Source organism: Antechinus flavipes, chromosome 5, assembly GCF_016432865.1.
Source record: "Antechinus flavipes isolate AdamAnt ecotype Samford, QLD, Australia chromosome 5, AdamAnt_v2, whole genome shotgun sequence".
Classification (NCBI taxonomy): Eukaryota; Metazoa; Chordata; class Mammalia; order Dasyuromorphia; family Dasyuridae; genus Antechinus; species Antechinus flavipes.
The window spans coordinates 6,563,901-6,582,176 of NC_067402.1; the positions used below are offsets into that span (position 1 = coordinate 6,563,901).

Sequence of the window (18,276 nt, forward strand, 5' to 3'; positions counted from 1 at the left end):
ATGTCACTGCTAACCTGGCCTGCGTAGGCATCTGCCCAGCTCTTCCTGCATTTTGTGACAGCCAGATCTGCCTTATACTTTCACACTTGAAATTGGATAAAAGCATTATTTGCATTTTTTGGAAATGGAAAGAAGCCTGAACCACTGAAAATACCCCAGGTTAGCGAGACAGGCTGCTTCCCTTAAGTAGAATATGCACATGTGGCTACGCACATAATCCTCCTTCAAAAATGCATAATACATGATGCCATAAATTCAGATTAGAGACCATATGGAAAAAGAGGAAAAAATACCCAACATGTAAAGTTTCAAGCAGCTTTCAGATACATATAGAACATTACATTGACTTACCATGCTTGGAACCTGGGTCAGAAATGAAATAAATGGACGAGTCTAGACTAGTCATTGGAAATGTTTCTAAAATCCAAACACAAAACTGGAAAATTTTGCAATGAGTGTGTATATATAGACAGACATCGTGTGACCAAGCAGAAAGGGTGATGGGCTCAGAGGAGGGAAGAGATGAATTCAATTCTGACTCTGATACTTGCTATGGACACTTGGCTTCCATGTGAAAAAAAAAAAAAAGGACACAAATGAGGACACCTGTCTGACAATGTGCTCATGAGGAGGAGACCAAAAAGCATACAGGAAATATGCTGCTAATCTAAAAGCCATCTATGGTAGACATTATTATCACTATCTCGATTAATAGATTTAAAATCCAATGGTCCTGAGTGCAAATCTTATAAGAAGTGATTTAACCTTTGTCACCCTTTGCTCATCTGTCAAGTAAGTGGTAGCAAACTCCAAAAACAAAAGTATCTCTGTGGACCCACAAATTAACATTAACTTTGCTGTATTTTTGGTTATTATGGTAAACATTCCCCATTTATAACAGTCTGGTTCATCCATTTGGAAGTTTTGCAGGGAATGTTTGACATCCTGCTTCTCTAGGACCATGGATCAGATTATCATTTCTGTGTAGATATATTGTGGTGTTCATAAGAGCATATGTAGGAGTTCCTATACCTGGGTTATACAATATATACACACAGATATATGCACACACACACACACGTATGCAAAAATATGTCATGTGTTATGTAGAATATTTAATTCTATGATAACATCTTCAGCAAAATAATGCATAATATTTATAATGAATATCTGTGATGTATTTTATATTATAGACATTTATATATACATGGATGCATTTAGGTATGTTGGATAATTTTTCTAAGTAATTGCTAGGTAGCTGGCTTCTTTCCCTTTCCAGCTTCCTTTTGAATGTTGTCTCTCTGTGGTTAGAGTATAAACTCCTTGAGGAAAGGGGTTATCTCTTTCCCCCCCCATATTTGTATCCCTAGAGCTTAGAACAGAACCTAGAACATATCAGGTTCTTAATAAATATGTATTGTTTGACACATCCACTTGCCAGCCTACTGGGTCACCTTCCAGCCCCAACTGGTAACTGAGCCATATTTTATCTTGGACATGCAGCCCAATGGAAGAAATAAGCATAGGTCCCACAACTCCAGATTTCCGAGGGTCATCAATTAAGCCAGGCTGTGAGCAGAATCTGTCCAAACACAATCTTCCATTGGAAAAGTGTTCCTCTGAGTTTGTGCTTAAGACCTGCAGATCTCATATGGAGGCAGTTTGGCTTGGTGAAAAGAGAGCTAGATATGAAATCAGGAAACTTGGGTTCAAACCCCAATTCAGACACTTATGAAGTAGGGAATGGTGAGCAAGTCAACAAAACTTTCTACATTAGGATTTACAAATCTATAAAATGGTGTGCAGCCTGCCTCAGAAAATTGTTGTCAAGAAAGTATAATGGTTATATTGGATTTAACATATATTTCTACCATGTTTAACAGATATTGGATTACTTGCCATCTAGGGGAGAAGGTGGAAGAAGGGGAGGAAAAATTGGAATACAAAGTTTTGAAAGGGTTAATATTGAAAAATTACCCATGCATATCTTTTGAAAATAAAAAGCTTTAATAAAAAAAAATAATAAAAAGAAAGTATAATGCATGATATAAATGTGAGTTATGTGAATTTCAGAAAGGTATTTCAAGGATGGGGGAAAGGAGGGAAGGGAAAGTTCTTTAATCTAAGCTCTTTAATTTAAACTCCTCACTACTCTTATTAGACTTCAACAAAAATCAAACATTCATTATCTAACAGATTCTAAATAGGTCCGGCTCAAAGTATGGGTGCCAAGGAATAGATGCTTTTTAGCACAATATAGATATTTCTGGCTATTTTAGAAAGCTAATTTAAAATATGTATAATGTGGAAATATCACATAAATGGGATTTTTGTCTCTGATAAAAAAAAAAAAACTTTTAGCTGAGAAGACAGCATTGGGGAAGAGAGTACAGTTCTCACATGCTTTTGTCATGACTTGAAAGATCAGATTTTCAATTTCCCTTCATTGCCGGGCTTGGCTCTGTTGAAGCTGGGCCACGTGCAGAAGAGGAGAAGGGAGAAACATGAGGAAGAGTTCTCCAAGTGTTTTTGCTATTGCTTGCTTATTCGTTTGATCATTAACCTATCTAGAAGTTTGCTGAACACTACAGATCCTTTCTCAAAATCATATCTTGCTGCCTATATTCACATTTGGAAGAAATGCCAATTTCAATTAGAGGCAAGTAAAATTAAACCTGGATTTTTTTTCAAGTTCACAGACTCCCTGAAGTCTGTCTGCAGATCACTCGGGTTACCATAAATCCAGATTAAGAAAACCTTTTATAGATCATTTGGGCAACGGAGATTGAAACATCTTTTTCAGGGTAAATATGCTGCTGGGCAATCAGTCATAAAGGAAAAAAAAAAAATGGATGAATTCAGGAGACAGTTTCAGGCTTTACATTGAGACCTGAGACAGCTATGCAGAATCCTTTGACAATAATTAGATTGTTTCAATCTTCTGGGCTTTCCTGGATTTTCCCCCCTTTGCCACTTTAGAGAGTTGATATTAGACCAAATGTTAAGAATAAAATCCCCATAGTAATGAGCACCATAAATTTCTAATTCTTAGGCAAAGATTCAGTTCTGCATCTTAATTCACATCTCTATTTATCTCTAGCTAACAATTGGGCTCTTCATAGTTGGGATGAATTAAAATTCTTAGAAACAATTGGGCAATGGAAAAACAAAGGATGTTACAATGTCCATTAATACACTGAGCCTGGTAAGGGAAGATGGCGAGTGAGCAGACCTTTTCCTGGTTCTCCTCTCAGCTTAGAAAGAGGGTCAAAAAACTGATGACATCAGCTTGAGTCTTCTGCTCCAATGTATCTACTGGGAGGAATTCTCTTATCTTCCTCTTCTCTTCCACAACTCATTCCTACTTTCTCTTTCTCTCATTGATGGTTTCCTCTGGGCTACAGATTCTTTCCAGCTCAGCTCACCATCATGTCTCTATTCCTTCCCTTTACTGCCAAGCTCTCAAAATCCCTATTAAGTTCTGAACAATCTCTTCCATTTAAATGAATTATACAGGATATGATGGAGTTCCCCACTCAACCAGAAATGACATCCTGTTGCATTAATTGAAATGCTTTTGATTCTAGGAGGTAAGCAGGTCTAAATAAAAATAAAAATAAAAACAAAATGAACAAACAGAAACTAGTTATGTTTAATTGACTGAAGAAGAGCTCTTCATTAATAAAGACAATGACTTTTTAAGTGGGTGATGTGATCAATAGATATACTACTTTACCAGTAAAAATCATGGGTCATATTAGAGTTTTTTTTTTCTCTGTTAAAAGCATAACAACTAATAATGTCTTGGATCATTTTAATGGTTTAATGAAGAGATCATTTTAAAAAAGGCAAAGAATTCAGCAATATGTGACCTAAGAATTACCATAAGATCAGGCTAGTTTTTGAAGAGACAGAAGAAATAAAGACCATGTTTTCAACATTTGCTGGATTACAGAGAAGGCAAAGGAGTTTTCAAAAATCTACTTTTTCTTTACTGACAAAATTAAAGTCTTTGTTTTCATCACAACAAAACGTGGCAAGTTCTCAAAGACAGGAAAGCATCAGATCATTTTACTTTTCTGCTGAGGAACCTGTAGGCAGCCTAAAAAGCAACAATTAACAATTAGAACCAAATATGGAACAACTGATGAAGATTTGAAAGGGAATATGATAAGGCTATATATTATCACCTAATTTATTTCACCTATATCAGTGTATATCATCTGAAATGGCAAGTGCCAATGACTCTAAAACTCAAATTAAAGTTATATGTGGAGATGAGGGAAGAGGAACAACAGAAATCAACAATTTCAGATATGCAGATGATACTGCTCTAAAGTCAGAAAGTGAAAAAGAATTAGAAAACTCTTGATAAGGGTAAAAGGGAAGAATATAGAAGCTTATTTTTTAAACAAAAACAACTATTATCTTATCAAATAGTTTCATCATTTCCTGACAAATAGTGAGAGAATAAATGGAAGTGATGTCAGATTTCATATTCTTGGGTTCTAAGATCACTGCAGATGGTGACTGTAGCCATGAAATTAAAAGATTCTCGTTACTTAGAAAGAAAACTATGGAAAAATACTAAAAAATGGAAATATCACCTTCCTGTCATAGGTCTATTTAGTCAAAGATATGGTTCTTCCAATAATAACATATGACTGTGAGAGCTGGACTGCAAGAAAAACTGAGCACTGAAGAAATGATGTTTTCAGATTGTTCTTCTAGAGAAGATTTTGGAGAGTCCCTTGGGTAGGAAGGAGATCAAATCGGTGGATATTTAAATAAATTAACTCAGACTCTTCAATAGAAGGTCCAATAGTAAAGCTGAAGTGTAAATACTTTGTCCATATAATGAAAGGAAAGAACCCATTGAAAAAAACCCTAATTTGGGGAAATATTGAAGACAAAAGGAAAAGAAATGGCAGTTTTTGAGATAAATGGTGTCATAAAAACAACATGAATTTGCACAGATTTTGAGAGATGGTAAGGGATAGAAGGACTTAGCAAGCTATATTTCACTGGGTCATGAAGAGTTGGATATGACTTAATAACTACAACAGGTTGATAAAGTACCAAGGATGAGAGTTTGGGAAGCAAGTGATCATTTCAACTTAAAAGAAGAAAAGCCAAGCAAGAGTCTTGATTCAAGGCAAGGCTTTAGAGAGAGAATTAGGATGATTTGAAGGCCTAAAATTCTATAAAGGAGATAAGATCAGAAGGCATAATAATTCTCATTAATGAAATTGTGACTATCTAACCAGAAATAATTCTGAGGGTCAAGAAATGGGTGATTGATTAATGAATCCTCAAGCAAGTTAAACCTTAAAAAGTCATGAACCAAGATAGAAACATGAACAGAAAACAGGATGATCATAAAAAGGGACTGTGCTACTAACAGCATCCTTCAAACTTGATGAAGCTCAGAAGGATCTGAGGATTCAAAAGCAAAACAAAGCAAAGCAAAAAATGCTAAAAGAGATTTAAAAGTTTTGTTTTAAATGAATGTCATCAATATATACAATCAATCAACACATAATTATTTAATGCTTACCATATGCTAGGCACTGTGTTTAGCACTTGGGATATGAATGGAAATGTGTTGGAGGGGGAAGCCTTTAATTGAAGGAAGTTTCCTGCTCTTGAAATAGAAAAGATGTGGACTCACCAACCTGATGATTGTTTAGTTAATCAGTTGAGAGATTTGTTAAGCCCTTACTACATTCTAGGCCCTGTGCTAAGCAATGAGTATAGAAAGACAGGCCAAAGATAGTCCCTGACATCAAGGAGCTTATCATCTAATGCAAGAGACAACATGTACAACTTTATATATAATCAAAATATATAAAAAATAAATTGACAATGATTAACATGGCCAAGGCACTAGTAATAAGGTGGGAGTAGTCAGAAAAGGCTTCTTGTAGAAGATAGGATTTTAATTGGGACTTGAAGGAAGCTGGGAATTCAAGAAGTCTGAATGAGGAGGGAAATAATTCTCAGCATGAGGGATAGCCAGAGAAAATGCCCAGAGCAGTAAGTTAGACTGTGGAAGGCAGAGTAAGGTATAAAAAAAGACTAAAAAGAAAAGTATAAGAGAGGGAGGGTTATGAAAGATTGATTATCAAACAGAGGACTTGTTTTGAGTATTTGGGGGTAGGAGAATTCCCATGCATTAAATGCATCCCCCTAAAAATAGAACTTCTTACCATCCTATCAGAAAAAGCAGAACCAAACACGCAAAACACAAAAAAAGGTACAATTAAAACTATACCATGTTGATAAGAACCAAACATAACAAAGTAACATCAATATTAAATATATATGTTCCAAATAATATAGCATCTAAGTTAGCAAAGAAAGTATTAACTAATTTAGAAAAACAAACAAAAAACTATATAGAGTAACACGATATTGAAAGGAGGATATTGTGTATTAGGGCAAACATAAGCAAGAGGTGATGAAATTCTTTACAGAACATGTATGTTTTTGCTTTTGTTTTTGTTAATTTCTTCTTTGACATTCAGGATTTCAATTTTGTTTTATTGGAGATTTTTTTATTTGTTCTCTTGGTTTCATTTATTTATTTTAGTTGCATGCCCAATTTGTAAATTATGTGTCACTATCTTTTAATGATGAAAATGTTTAGATATAAAATTTCCGCCAAGGACCATTTTGATTCTCAATGGTCTCTTGTCTCATTGTCCTCATTATCTTTAATGAAATTATTGATCATTTCTATGATTTGTCCTTTGACCCACCCGTTTTTAAATAGTTTTGTTTAGTGTCTAATATGTACTCATTTTTTTCCACTTGTCCTTTATATATGTAATTTAACTTTATTGTAGCCTATAAAAATGCATTTTAGTTTTTCTGCATTTGTTTGTGAGATTTTTGTACCTTAATTAATGGCCAATTACTGCAAAAGTGCATACTTTTGCATAAGTATACTTCGTTCTATTCTGATGAAAATTCTATTCAAGTCATTAAATTTCTTCCTATTAATTTTTTTGGTAATATTAATCTGGGTCTGAAAAGTTCAAATTGATGTCCTTTATTATTTAATATTTATTCACCCTTGTAATTCATTTAACGTTTCCTTTAAGATATAGATTTAATGCCTATATAATATATTATATATATACACACACACACACAGAGAGAGAGAGAGAGAGAGAGAGAGAGAGAGAGAGAGAGAGAGAGAATGAGAATAAATATACATATTTGGGGATATATGTATGTGTATAAATATATGTTCAATTTTGATAGCCAGTCTAATATTGTTGTTGTTCAGTTTGTGCCTAACTCTTCCTTGACCTCATTACGGGTTTTCTTGGCAAAGATACTGGAGTGGTTTGCCATTTCCTTCTCTAGGTCATTTTACAGATGAAGGAACTGAGGCAAACAGGGTACAGTGATTTGGTTACAGTCACACAGCTAATACGTGTGCAAGGCCAAATTTGAACTCAGAAAGACAAAGCTTCTTGGACTCTATTCATTGCACCACCTAGCTGTTCACATTGTCTACCAAACTAACCTTTTAGCAAAATATAGTTTTCCGCATTTATCTCTTTCCTCCTGGGGAGGCTAGTTATTTTCTTTCATTCTCTGAATTACCTAATGCCCTGCAGAGTACCTGACACAAAATAGGTACTTGATCAATGCTAATCAATTGCTTGGTTGTGCTGCAAACTATCTCAGGCTGTTCTTGCTTCTATCATGATTGTAAATTTAACAACAATAATAAAAATAATACCAACAAAGGAACATTTACCAAAAGACTAAAAGAATCTCCATCTTGCTGTGGGCCAGGCTGGAAGAGGGTGAAGCGTTAGACATAATTTTCTGCTTGCTAAAGTAAATATTTTTTGATGTAAGGTATTCCCTCTTTGAAAGCCAGTCCTCACAAATATGATTTCTTTCCATGCCATCAACCCACCTAACAAAGGGGAATTGTTCTAGATGCCCATTCTTTGTGTGTCGAGCTCATCTATGTCTTGAGAGCTTCCATTGTCCATCTGTCACAACTCAGTCCAGTGCAGCCAGCCCCCATTACTGGCCATTTTCCATTATCCTCCCTCAATCCCAAAATCTCAGTGACATTAAGATGGTACATAAGAGGAAATGTTAGAGAAAAAAAAAAAAAACTCCAGGAAGCCCATGATTCCCAGCATGGGACAGCAAGTTAGGACAGCATGGGATTCCCAGAGCAATATGGGATATGAGGCAGAAGGAAGTAACTGGAAAGACTCTTGGGGATCCTTTTGGACTAGGAATTTTCTAAAACATGTAATAATATGAAAACAGTATCCTGTCCATGCTATTTGTAAGAATGGTGTCTCTGAATGGAGACTGTAAGTTAGATTTGCAAAGTATAGAGGAGATGGGACACTTTTTTTTTTTTGCATTTCATTACTGTGATGACAATTATGAATTGATCTATAATGAATATTAAATAAATGAATAGTAAGTGGTGACATTGATGAAACATTAACAGATCCTGGCAATGTGCTCAAGTATACTCTCCAAGGGGGAAAAAGTTACATGGGATCAAAAAGCATAGGAATGATCAAGAAAATAGCCTGAGTGCCCCTGTGTGCTGGGCCTGGGGCTACCTAGAATGCTTCTTCCTTGCCTGGCAAAGGGAAAGCATGAAAGAAGAGCATCAAGCAGGATTTATTAAAATGAATTAAAGGAGATTGTATTATAGCGGTCTATGATTTCTGTGAGACCGTGTGGTATAAAAGAATGGTCACTGGTCTTAGAGTTAGCAAAACTACACTTTTTTGCTGCCTACAATAGCCATTCTTGTCTTAGTGACCCAGAAAAAAAAAATAAGTCAGCGTCTCTTGGAGCCTGTGTTTCTTCATCTGGAAAAGGGTGATGAAAGTGGCTACTTCAAAGAATCAATGTGAAGATGCAGGAAAATGATTTAGGGAAACCATTTTGTAAAGCTGAAATCATATACAAGTGCTTGTCATCTGTAGCATGATTTCCTTCTCTCTGTGGCAGCTAAGAGGGATCCCAAGTGTAGGAAATTCTAAGACCTAGAGGGTGAGATGCTGAAAGTTTGTGACAAAAATAAAATTGCATTGAAGGAAAACAAACCCAACTAAATAAGCTCTCTCTCATTTGGGCTTGTCAGTAGAGCATGTGCCTTGGATGCCAAATACGTTTGTGAAAGAGCCATAGAGTATTGGTGAGAACTTTGTGCCAATAGGTCTAGGATGGGCCCAAAGTTCAAAAGCTGTCAGAGATGTGTATTCCCAGAATTCTTTCCCATTTCTTGAGCAGAGATGAGATCCAAGAAACTTCTGTTTATGACAAACTTGACAGTATTCTTAGACTATGATTTTCTTCCACAATTCTTCAAAAAATTCAGAGATACTTTGAGGTTGTCCAATCTTTGTGTGTCTTTAGGGGGAGACTATCCCAGTCTGAGTCTCAGTTTCCCAATTGTCAAATGAAAAGGATGGATTTAATGATCTTTAAGAAATCTTCATTTTGAATACTGCATGATTCCCTTGTACTTTGGTAGTTAATTTAGGATTATGAAATAATGCAACATTTAACATGAGGGAAAAATAAGAAGCACATAATGTATATGTGCACTAAGAGAGCTCTAGGTTGAGCTAAGCAAATACAGATAAATAGAGCTAAATGAATACAGATGGCAATACTATTAGGAAACACAAATAGACTGCTTTAAGATTTGAGAAACACCGTAAACCTTATCTCTTTGATCCTCTCAGAAACCCAGCAAGATGAAGATGGAGACAGAACTCTCCATCAAAGACTTCCTTCCATGACTTATCAAATTGATTAAATGAATTGAGTTATTCTAAGATTATAGCAAAATTTGTGCCCAAGCATGGGACATGACTGGTCCCATCATCGATGAGAATCTCTGGACCTCAAATGTCTGCCACACGAGCTGAACAGAGTTTCAAATACTTCAATGTTAACTGCATGCCTTGTTCATTGAATTGTTCTTATGAAAACAATACAAAATTTGTTTCATTCTTTTTTTTTCTTTTGTTGCATTCAAAAAAGTTATAGAATGCATATGAGTGTGTGTGTATATTTATATGTCTATATATATATATATATATATATACACACGCACATATGTCTCTGTGTGTATCTCACCTTTTCTCTCTGTGTATGTATATATATGTATATGCATATATATATATATATATGCATGTATGTATATATTCTTGTGTTTAATGGTAAGCAGACCTCTCTTCATTATATGTCATATATAGGGAATATGAAGTAATACATGGTAGCTTTGCAGCTTCATGTGCAATCATGTTTTTTAATTATGCTGTGTTGTGGAGATACTTGTTTTGTTCCATGAATTCAAAAAAAGAATATTTGTTATTTTAAAAATAATAATTATTATTATAGAAACACACTATTCTACACAAAATTGAGTCATGATGTTAAATAGCTACAAAAGTTATGTTAACTGGGAAAGGAATATAAACTGCTTGCATTTTTGTTTTTCTTCCCAGGTTATTTTTACCTTCTGAATCCAATTCTCCCTGTGCAACAAGAGAACTGTTCGGTTCTGCACACATAAATTGTATCTAGGATACACTGTAACCTATTTAACATGTATGGGACTGCTTGCCATCTGGGGGAGGGAGTGGAGAGAGGGAGGGGAAAAATCGGAACAGAAGTGAGTGCAAGGGATGATGTTGTAAAAAATTACCCTGACATGGGTTCTGTCAATAAAAAGTTATTTTTTAAAAAGTTATGTTAATTATAATGCTCTATCCCATCTTGCTGGTCAAAGGGATCATTCAATAAGGTATTACATTGCCTCACATTTACTGAAGTAATAACTTCAAAATGAAATCCCAGAGCTGATCAGTCCAATCTGAGTACCAATTGCAGCAGAAATAGAGAATCTAAATTTTTTAGGAGTACTGAACTTGGAATGTATTTCAGAGATACAAATTACCTATAGAGCAACTATTTGGTATCAAAGACTATCCAGAATGGACACATATAAGTGCAATAAAAGGATTAAATTGTAGAAGAAATAAGTGTAAAAAGTAGAAGAGAATATCAGTTTTTAAGGGAAGTTAAGGTTGAGGGAAGTGCTGATTTGGAAATAAGGACTGCTGAAGGTCTGAACCTTAACCTGGGTAATAGCAGCCTTTTTTTTGGAGTAATTCTTTCTTTCTTTCTTTCTTGCATTCTTTTTTTTTTCTTTTGTTGCATTCAAAAAAGTTATAGAATGCATATGAGTGTATGTGTATATTTATATGTGTATATATATATATATATATATATATATATATATACACACACGCACATATGTCTCTGTGTGTATCTCACCTTTTCTCTCTGTGTATGTATATATATATATATGTGTGTATATATATATATATATATATGCATGTATGTATATATTCTTGTGTTTAATGGTAAGCAGACCTCTCTTCATTATATGTCGTATATAGGGAATATGAAGTAATACATGGTAGCTTTGCAGCTTCATGTGCAATCATGTTTTTTAATTATGCTGTGTTGTGGAGATACTTGTTTTGTTCCATGAATTGAAAAAAAGAATATTTGTTATTTTAAAAATAATAATTATTTTATAGAAACACACTATTCTACACAAAATTGAGTCATGATGTTAAATAGCTACAAAAGTTATGTTAACTGGGAAAGAAATATAAACTGCTTGCATTTTTGTTTTTCTTCCCAGGTTATTTTTACCTTCTGAATCCAATTCTCCCTGTGCAACAAGAGAACTGTTCGGTTCTGCACACATAAATTGTATCTAGGATACACTGTAACCTATTTAACATGTATGGGACTGCTTGCCATCTGGGGGAGGGAGTGGAGAGAGGGAGGGGAAAAATCGGAACAGAAGTGAGTGCAAGGGATGATGTTGTAAAAAATTACCCTGACATGGGTTCTGTCAATAAAAAGTTATTTTTTAAAAAGTTATGTTAATTATAATGCTCTATCCCATCTTGCTGGTCAAAGGGATCATTCAATAAGGTATTACATTGCCTCACATTTACTGAAGTAATAACTTCAAAATGAAATCCCAGAGCTGATCAGTCCAATCTGAGTACCAATTGCAGCAGAAATAGAGAATCTAAATTTTTTAGGAGTACTGAACTTGGAATGTATTTCAGAGATACAAATTACCTATAGAGCAACTATTTGGTATCAAAGACTATCCAGAATGGACACATATAAGTGCAATAAAAGGATTAAATTGTAGAAGAAATAAGTGTAAAAAGTAGAAGAGAATATCAGTTTTTAAGGGAAGTTAAGGTTGAGGGAAGTGCTGATTTGGAAATAAGGACTGCTGAAGGTCTGAACCTTAACCTGGGTAATAGCAGCCTTTTTTTGGAGTAATTCTTTCTTTCTTTCTTTCTTGCATTCTTTTTTTTTTTTCTTATTTACTGGCTGTGGATCTCCATATTTCAAAATCATGAAAAAAATTGATGGTAAAGAGAGAAAAAAATATCCCTTGGCACAAGGATATCCAAACTCACTAGACACTCACAGCAGGGCTATTATCCTCCAGAAATTTACTGTAGTGTTAACAAGCAGGAATTGGTCCAGAACATTAAAGGTACTCCTTGATAAAATTAGTTGTTCAGTCATATCTGAGTTTTCATGTTTCATATGGGGTTTTCTTGATTAAGATACTAAAGTGGTTTGTTATTTCTTTCTTAAGATCACTTTCTAGATGAAGATATTGAGGCAAACAGGATTAAGTAACTTACCCAGAATCACACAGTTAGATTTGAACTCAGGAAGAGGATCCTGACTTTGCACTCTGTCTACCATGCCAGCTAACACCCTCCCCACAAAAATGAAATTAAAAACAGCAAGGGCTTGCTCGACAAATTAGATGATTCTACCTGCCAAGGCTCAATTTATGGGAAGATTTGTCTGTGATAATATCCTAAGAACAAACAACAAAAATACTCCTAGCATTTCTAGTCTTAGTGATAGTTGGGAAAGGGAAGAAAGGGATGCTCATGAGGACATTGGACAAAAAAGGACAAGTTTCTACTATTTTCAGCCTCCTCTCTTATTAGGCCCAGGATAACACAGAGGGAATCTAAATTTCTACCTGTATTTTTATTAGTCTTTATAGCACTGACAACTATCATGTGAAAACATCTTACAATGTATGGCCTAAGTGACACCTTCTCTCCAAACTTTATAACTATATAGACACTGAGGTCCAATCCTTTTTCTCTCTTGTCCAGAAGGAATAGATGAAGTTTGGGAGGGGGGATATTAGTTTGATTTTGGAAATGTCGATTTTAAAATATCTCTGGGACATCCAACTAGAGATGTCTAATACACAGTTGAAGATATAAGATTGGAGGCAATTAGAGAAGATAGGTCTAGATAAATAAATCTGAAAGTGATACTTGATTCCATGGAGACTGATGAAATCACTAAATGAAATAGTGGGAGAAGAGAAGAAAATCAAGACTAATACCATGGGAGAAACCTTTGATTAAAGGGTGTGATCTGATGAGGAGCCAGCAAAGAACAATGAGAGAAGGGGATTGGGTAGATAGGAAGAAAACAAGGAAAAAAGAAAGTGGTTTCAAGAAAGCCTAGAAAGAAGGGAGTATCAAACAGAAGAAAGAATTCAGTTGTATCAAAGGCTTCCAAGAGATCAAGAAGAATGAGGGGGGAAATCCGAGAAAATGAGCAACTAGAGATGAAAGAAATAGATCAGGAGAGGCCAAAAATAAGTGAGAGAGTGGCAAGAATAGAACAAATGGCCAGAGGGAACATGGGATCACTTTTTCTTGTAGAGAGGTTAGCCTTCACAGGAAGAAGGGCCACCTCTTCATAAATGACAGGAGCACAGAACTCTAGTAAGAGAAGAAAAGAGAGAAGTCTCAGTGAATTTCTTGAATGTTTTTTCAGTGAACTATGATGTGATGTTTTCAACTGAGTGGCTGAGATTGGAGGAGGTATAGAAGGTTAGAAGAGCAATTTAAAAAAGTTTGGAAAATCCTCTATAGTGGTGGTGGTTGGGGGGGGGGGAGAAAATGGAAAAGGGACATTATTCATTAAGTACCTACTGTGTGCCAGGCACTTTGCTAACTACTTTAAAATCATTGTTTTATTTTATTATTGGAGTGGGATAATGAATTGAGTAAAGAGTATAAAAAATCATCTTAAACACTAAGGGCCCCTTAAGCTTATATATTGTATGTGTGTTTTTGTAATTGTGTTGAGTGTATTTTGAGGTTTGGAAGAACATTCTATTTGATAAATAAGGAATCAAGGCACTCTAGAGAAAAGGACAACATATAATTGATCTCTTTTTCCAATCCAATGAAGTCTCAAGATGGGCAAGGGAGGAGAGCAAAGAAAAAACAGGGGCAATGACCTGGGCACGAACTGAGGGGTAAAAAGTTGGAAGGTCCTCAAATAAAAGTTGGATGGCCAGTGGTCAGAGATATATCAGAGATGATCCTTTGGGACTACTTGGCCCATGAAGGCCCTTCCATCTCAGAGATTCTGTGATTCTAAGAAATACCCTTTATACTAGAATAGGAATTCTCAACTATTTTTTTTTTTCATGGTTTATAGTAGCCTAGGACTGCTTCTTAGAAAAAAAATATTTTTAAAGTTATGAAATAAAATGTAGGATTACAAATAAACTTGAATGTAATGAAAGTTAACAAAATTAATACCTATATATGTGTGTATATTATGTATATATGTGTGTATAGTATGTATTCATATACATTTATACGTATGTGTATATGTATATATGTATACACACACACATGTCTTTTCAAGAAGCCTGGAAAGGAAAATAAACCAATTTTTTTTCTATTTTTTTCTTGGATAAAATGGGGAAAACTGGTCAAATCACCTGGGTTCAAAAATACATATAGTATTTTTTTGTATTCTTGGAGTCCAGATTAAGACCATCTGAACTGTTGCAATGTATACAAGTTCCTCAGATTCCTGACACATTACAATTCTTAGTAACTGAAAATGTTTTTTTTAAAGAAAAAAATGGTTTGGATTATTATAAATTTGTGATTTGATCAATTTTCCCCATTTTATACAAGAAAAAAAAAGTGTGAAAAAAATTTTTTGGTTTATTTTCCTTTCCAGGCTTCTTGAAGAGACTGTTATTGCCCTGAAGACCACTGTCTGTGGTGACTAGCAGAGCTAGGAAGGCCATTAAAGACTTTCTCAAAGTAAAGAGATCATTGTAGACGTTTATCAGTGGCAAACAGAGACCACAGGACCAAAACAGAGATTCAATGACAAGCTCCATGCAGATGTGCTTTTTATCCTTGGATTCCCAACCCATGTTGGTAGCAGCAAAGCCACAGCATGATTCCTCAACTATGCAAAGAAAAATAAACCAAAGAACAAATTTTCAAGCCATAGACTATGGGAAAAGGAACTGATGTGAGGAAAACAGCAAATGAATTCCAGAACAGAAAGAAGAGAGTCAGGGATGTCACAAAGCTAGAAGATGGTGTTGGCAAAAAGTGGCCTGAGGACTGCAGAAATGAAGAAGGAAGAGACAGTGAGTAACAGGGTCCATCTGGGAGGATGGGATCAATTTTTCATCACAATGGAAATAAGCTATGTATAAGTCTGGCTTGTTTTTAAGGCACTTGTTTCGACTTGGATTGGTAGCATTTGTCAAAGGGAGGATCACCAGGAGAGGAAGTCCAGTCTGAGAGACCATCTGATTGGAAGAGTACAGCTGGGAGGGAGGGCTCCTCCTTCTCACCAGAAGGTCTGGTATGGTTACGTTATCAAGATTTCAGACCAGGACCAGATCATCAGAGTTTTAGACCTGGAATGGTTCTCAGAGGTGATGAACTCCAAGTTCCTCTTTATACAGATGAGGAAACTGAGGCATGTAGCATTTGACTAACTTATTCAGGGTAACTCAGCCATTAAATATCTGAGGCAAGATTAAATAATATTAATAAAATAAATAATAATATTATAACTATGAGGGATAGGAAAACATTGGGAAAGGACACATTTCAAGATGACTGACAGAAATGACAAAGAAACCCTCCTAACCCATTTGTAGACTTTCAAACAAGCCCATTGGAAACTCAAGACTGGAGACTAGAGATTGGGCCTCCACCAGTCTCTGGAAAGAAATCCTGCTTGTCCCAAGAGCTCAGACATTTCCTGAGAATGTGTGGTGTGGCTCAGGGGAGAAGAAATCTCCCCTGCTTTTTCCTGGGCCTTGCTCAAAAAATGAAAGCCATATCTCTCACTTGTCATGGTGGCTGGCTCCAGGCCTGCGGCTGCACCAAGGTAAGGTCCACCACACCCCACCTCTCCTGGCTCTGGACTGGCCAGACCATTTGGTTTAGCTCGGGGGACTTGCCCCAGAGAGGTGTCCGAACTGAGTATTGAAGGTCAGGGATCATATCCATGGAGACAGGAGAATTCTGCCCCTTTGTCCCTAAGCTAGATGCTGGCTCTGACTTATGTTTCCTGTTCTCCGCGAATGGTTCGCTCTTTTCCGGCTGCCCTGGCCTCTCTAACCAATGGCCTTTTCATTTCCATTGACCAGAATAATTGCTTCACTATTGGTCAAAATTTATTGCCCCACTCTCTCAAAAAGAACCTACACTAAAGGCCTTGCATTTCCCCCTCCAAAGTACCGTTCGCCTGAGCCACCTCTGACCGGCAGCGGAGACCTTGGCCTTGCTTGGGGGGAGGCGATCCGCTTCCACGGCCCCGCTGCCCAGAAGGCTCACTTCAGGCTTCTGGGAAGCCGGGTCTGTCAGAGATTTACAATGCACCAGAGTGCTGCCCGAACCATTTCTGGTAACTGCAGCGTAACTAAGGCATCCGACCTGACTCAGCTTCAGCCATCCTGTCCCCTGATCCAAGTTCACAGTCAAACGGAAGGAAAAGCAACGGACTGCGGTCTGGGGCTCGGCTCTCGGCCCCCGCCTCTGGATGCGGAGCCGGTGCTGAGCTCCAGCATCTTCCCTTCAGCAGCATGGGGAGCCAGAGCTATAGGAGAAGGAGGAAAAGGAAGCACTCACCAGCACCACTGGGCAGATTGCTGTGGGTGGTAAGATATGGTCCCTCAAGATTCCACAGTCGCACTCGGGTTTGAGGTGAGAGGCACATTTATTATGAAGCTGTAGGAGGAGGGAGAGAGAAAAAAAAGAGCAGATACAGAATTCTGCAACACACATTGGCAAGCAGAGTCGGGGGCACCAGGACCGAGACAGCCAGCCAGGGCCGCCCAGGCTGAGGATGCCCCTGATGAACGATGAGCCCCCCGCCCCTCAGCCCGCCCCGAGTGACCGGCCCTTGGCCACAAACTCATACCATCATTGCTCTTTGATATTTGACCAAAGCCCAGCTCAGAATAATTCTGTGTGCCAGCCTGGCTTCTTTCTGCTCATCAAATCTCTTTTCGAAAGGGGTCTCCCTCTTCACCCTGAGAAAATAGCCTTCTTCAGGAAGCACATAGGCTCGTCCGTTACCAGCATCCCTTTGTGCGTGTGCTGTTAGCACAGTCACAAAATGGCCGTGGACCTGCGTGCTGGTGGCTCAGCTGCCTGTTTTTTTTTTTTTTTTTCCTTTTGACCCTCCTGCTTTTTCTCAAAGTCATTCCAAACTGCAATGCTCAGTATGTGGCCTAATTGATCCTATCATTAGTTCTAACTTCGCAATTCAATATGTAAATGCACCCAGAGATTCAGCTCAGTGGGAGCAGAATCTAAATAGGAGATGATGATTACAATGATAAAAATGCAGCTTTCTGGAGTGTTTATGGCCCCTGCATCAGGCTGGGTGTGGCCCTTGGCAGGGAGCTCCGGGCTGGCCACTTTTCTGAGGACGGGGGCAGTTTTCCTGGGCACTTGAGAGCTGGCATTCCCAAGGGGATAGAATAGCTAGCTGGTCCAGCTCCCCCAGTTTGCAAATGAGGAAACTGAAACCTGTGGGGTGAAGCAACAGAGAAGATGCTAAAGATGGAAGAGATTTCAGTGTCTCCACTCTCATGTGTAGCATTTGCAGTCAGAAAGACCCAAGTTCAAATACTGCTTTAGACACTGGCTAAGCAGGTGACCCTTTCTGAGTCTCAGTTTTTCTATCCATAAAATGGGAATACTGAGAGCACCTAATACCCAGGGTTGCTGTGAGGAGCCAATGAGTTCACATATATGTAATGTTTCGCCTAACTTTTTGCTACCTGATACATGCTAGTTATCAACATCAGTCATTGTTATGGACTGAGTC

General features: G+C 37.1%; 1 protein-coding gene across 2 annotated transcripts in view; it reads right to left on the reverse strand.

The window, feature by feature from the left end:
- DGKB (diacylglycerol kinase beta) overlaps positions 1 to 18,276 on the reverse strand; it is a 683,215-nt gene that overhangs the window by 376,296 nt on the left and 288,643 nt on the right. For both annotated transcript variants that reach the window (XM_052000688.1, XM_052000687.1), the window contains one exon: positions 17,070 to 17,168. In XM_052000688.1, the coding sequence (XP_051856648.1) occupies positions 17,070 to 17,168 (99 nt within the window). The remainder of the gene's footprint in view (positions 1 to 17,069; positions 17,169 to 18,276) is intronic.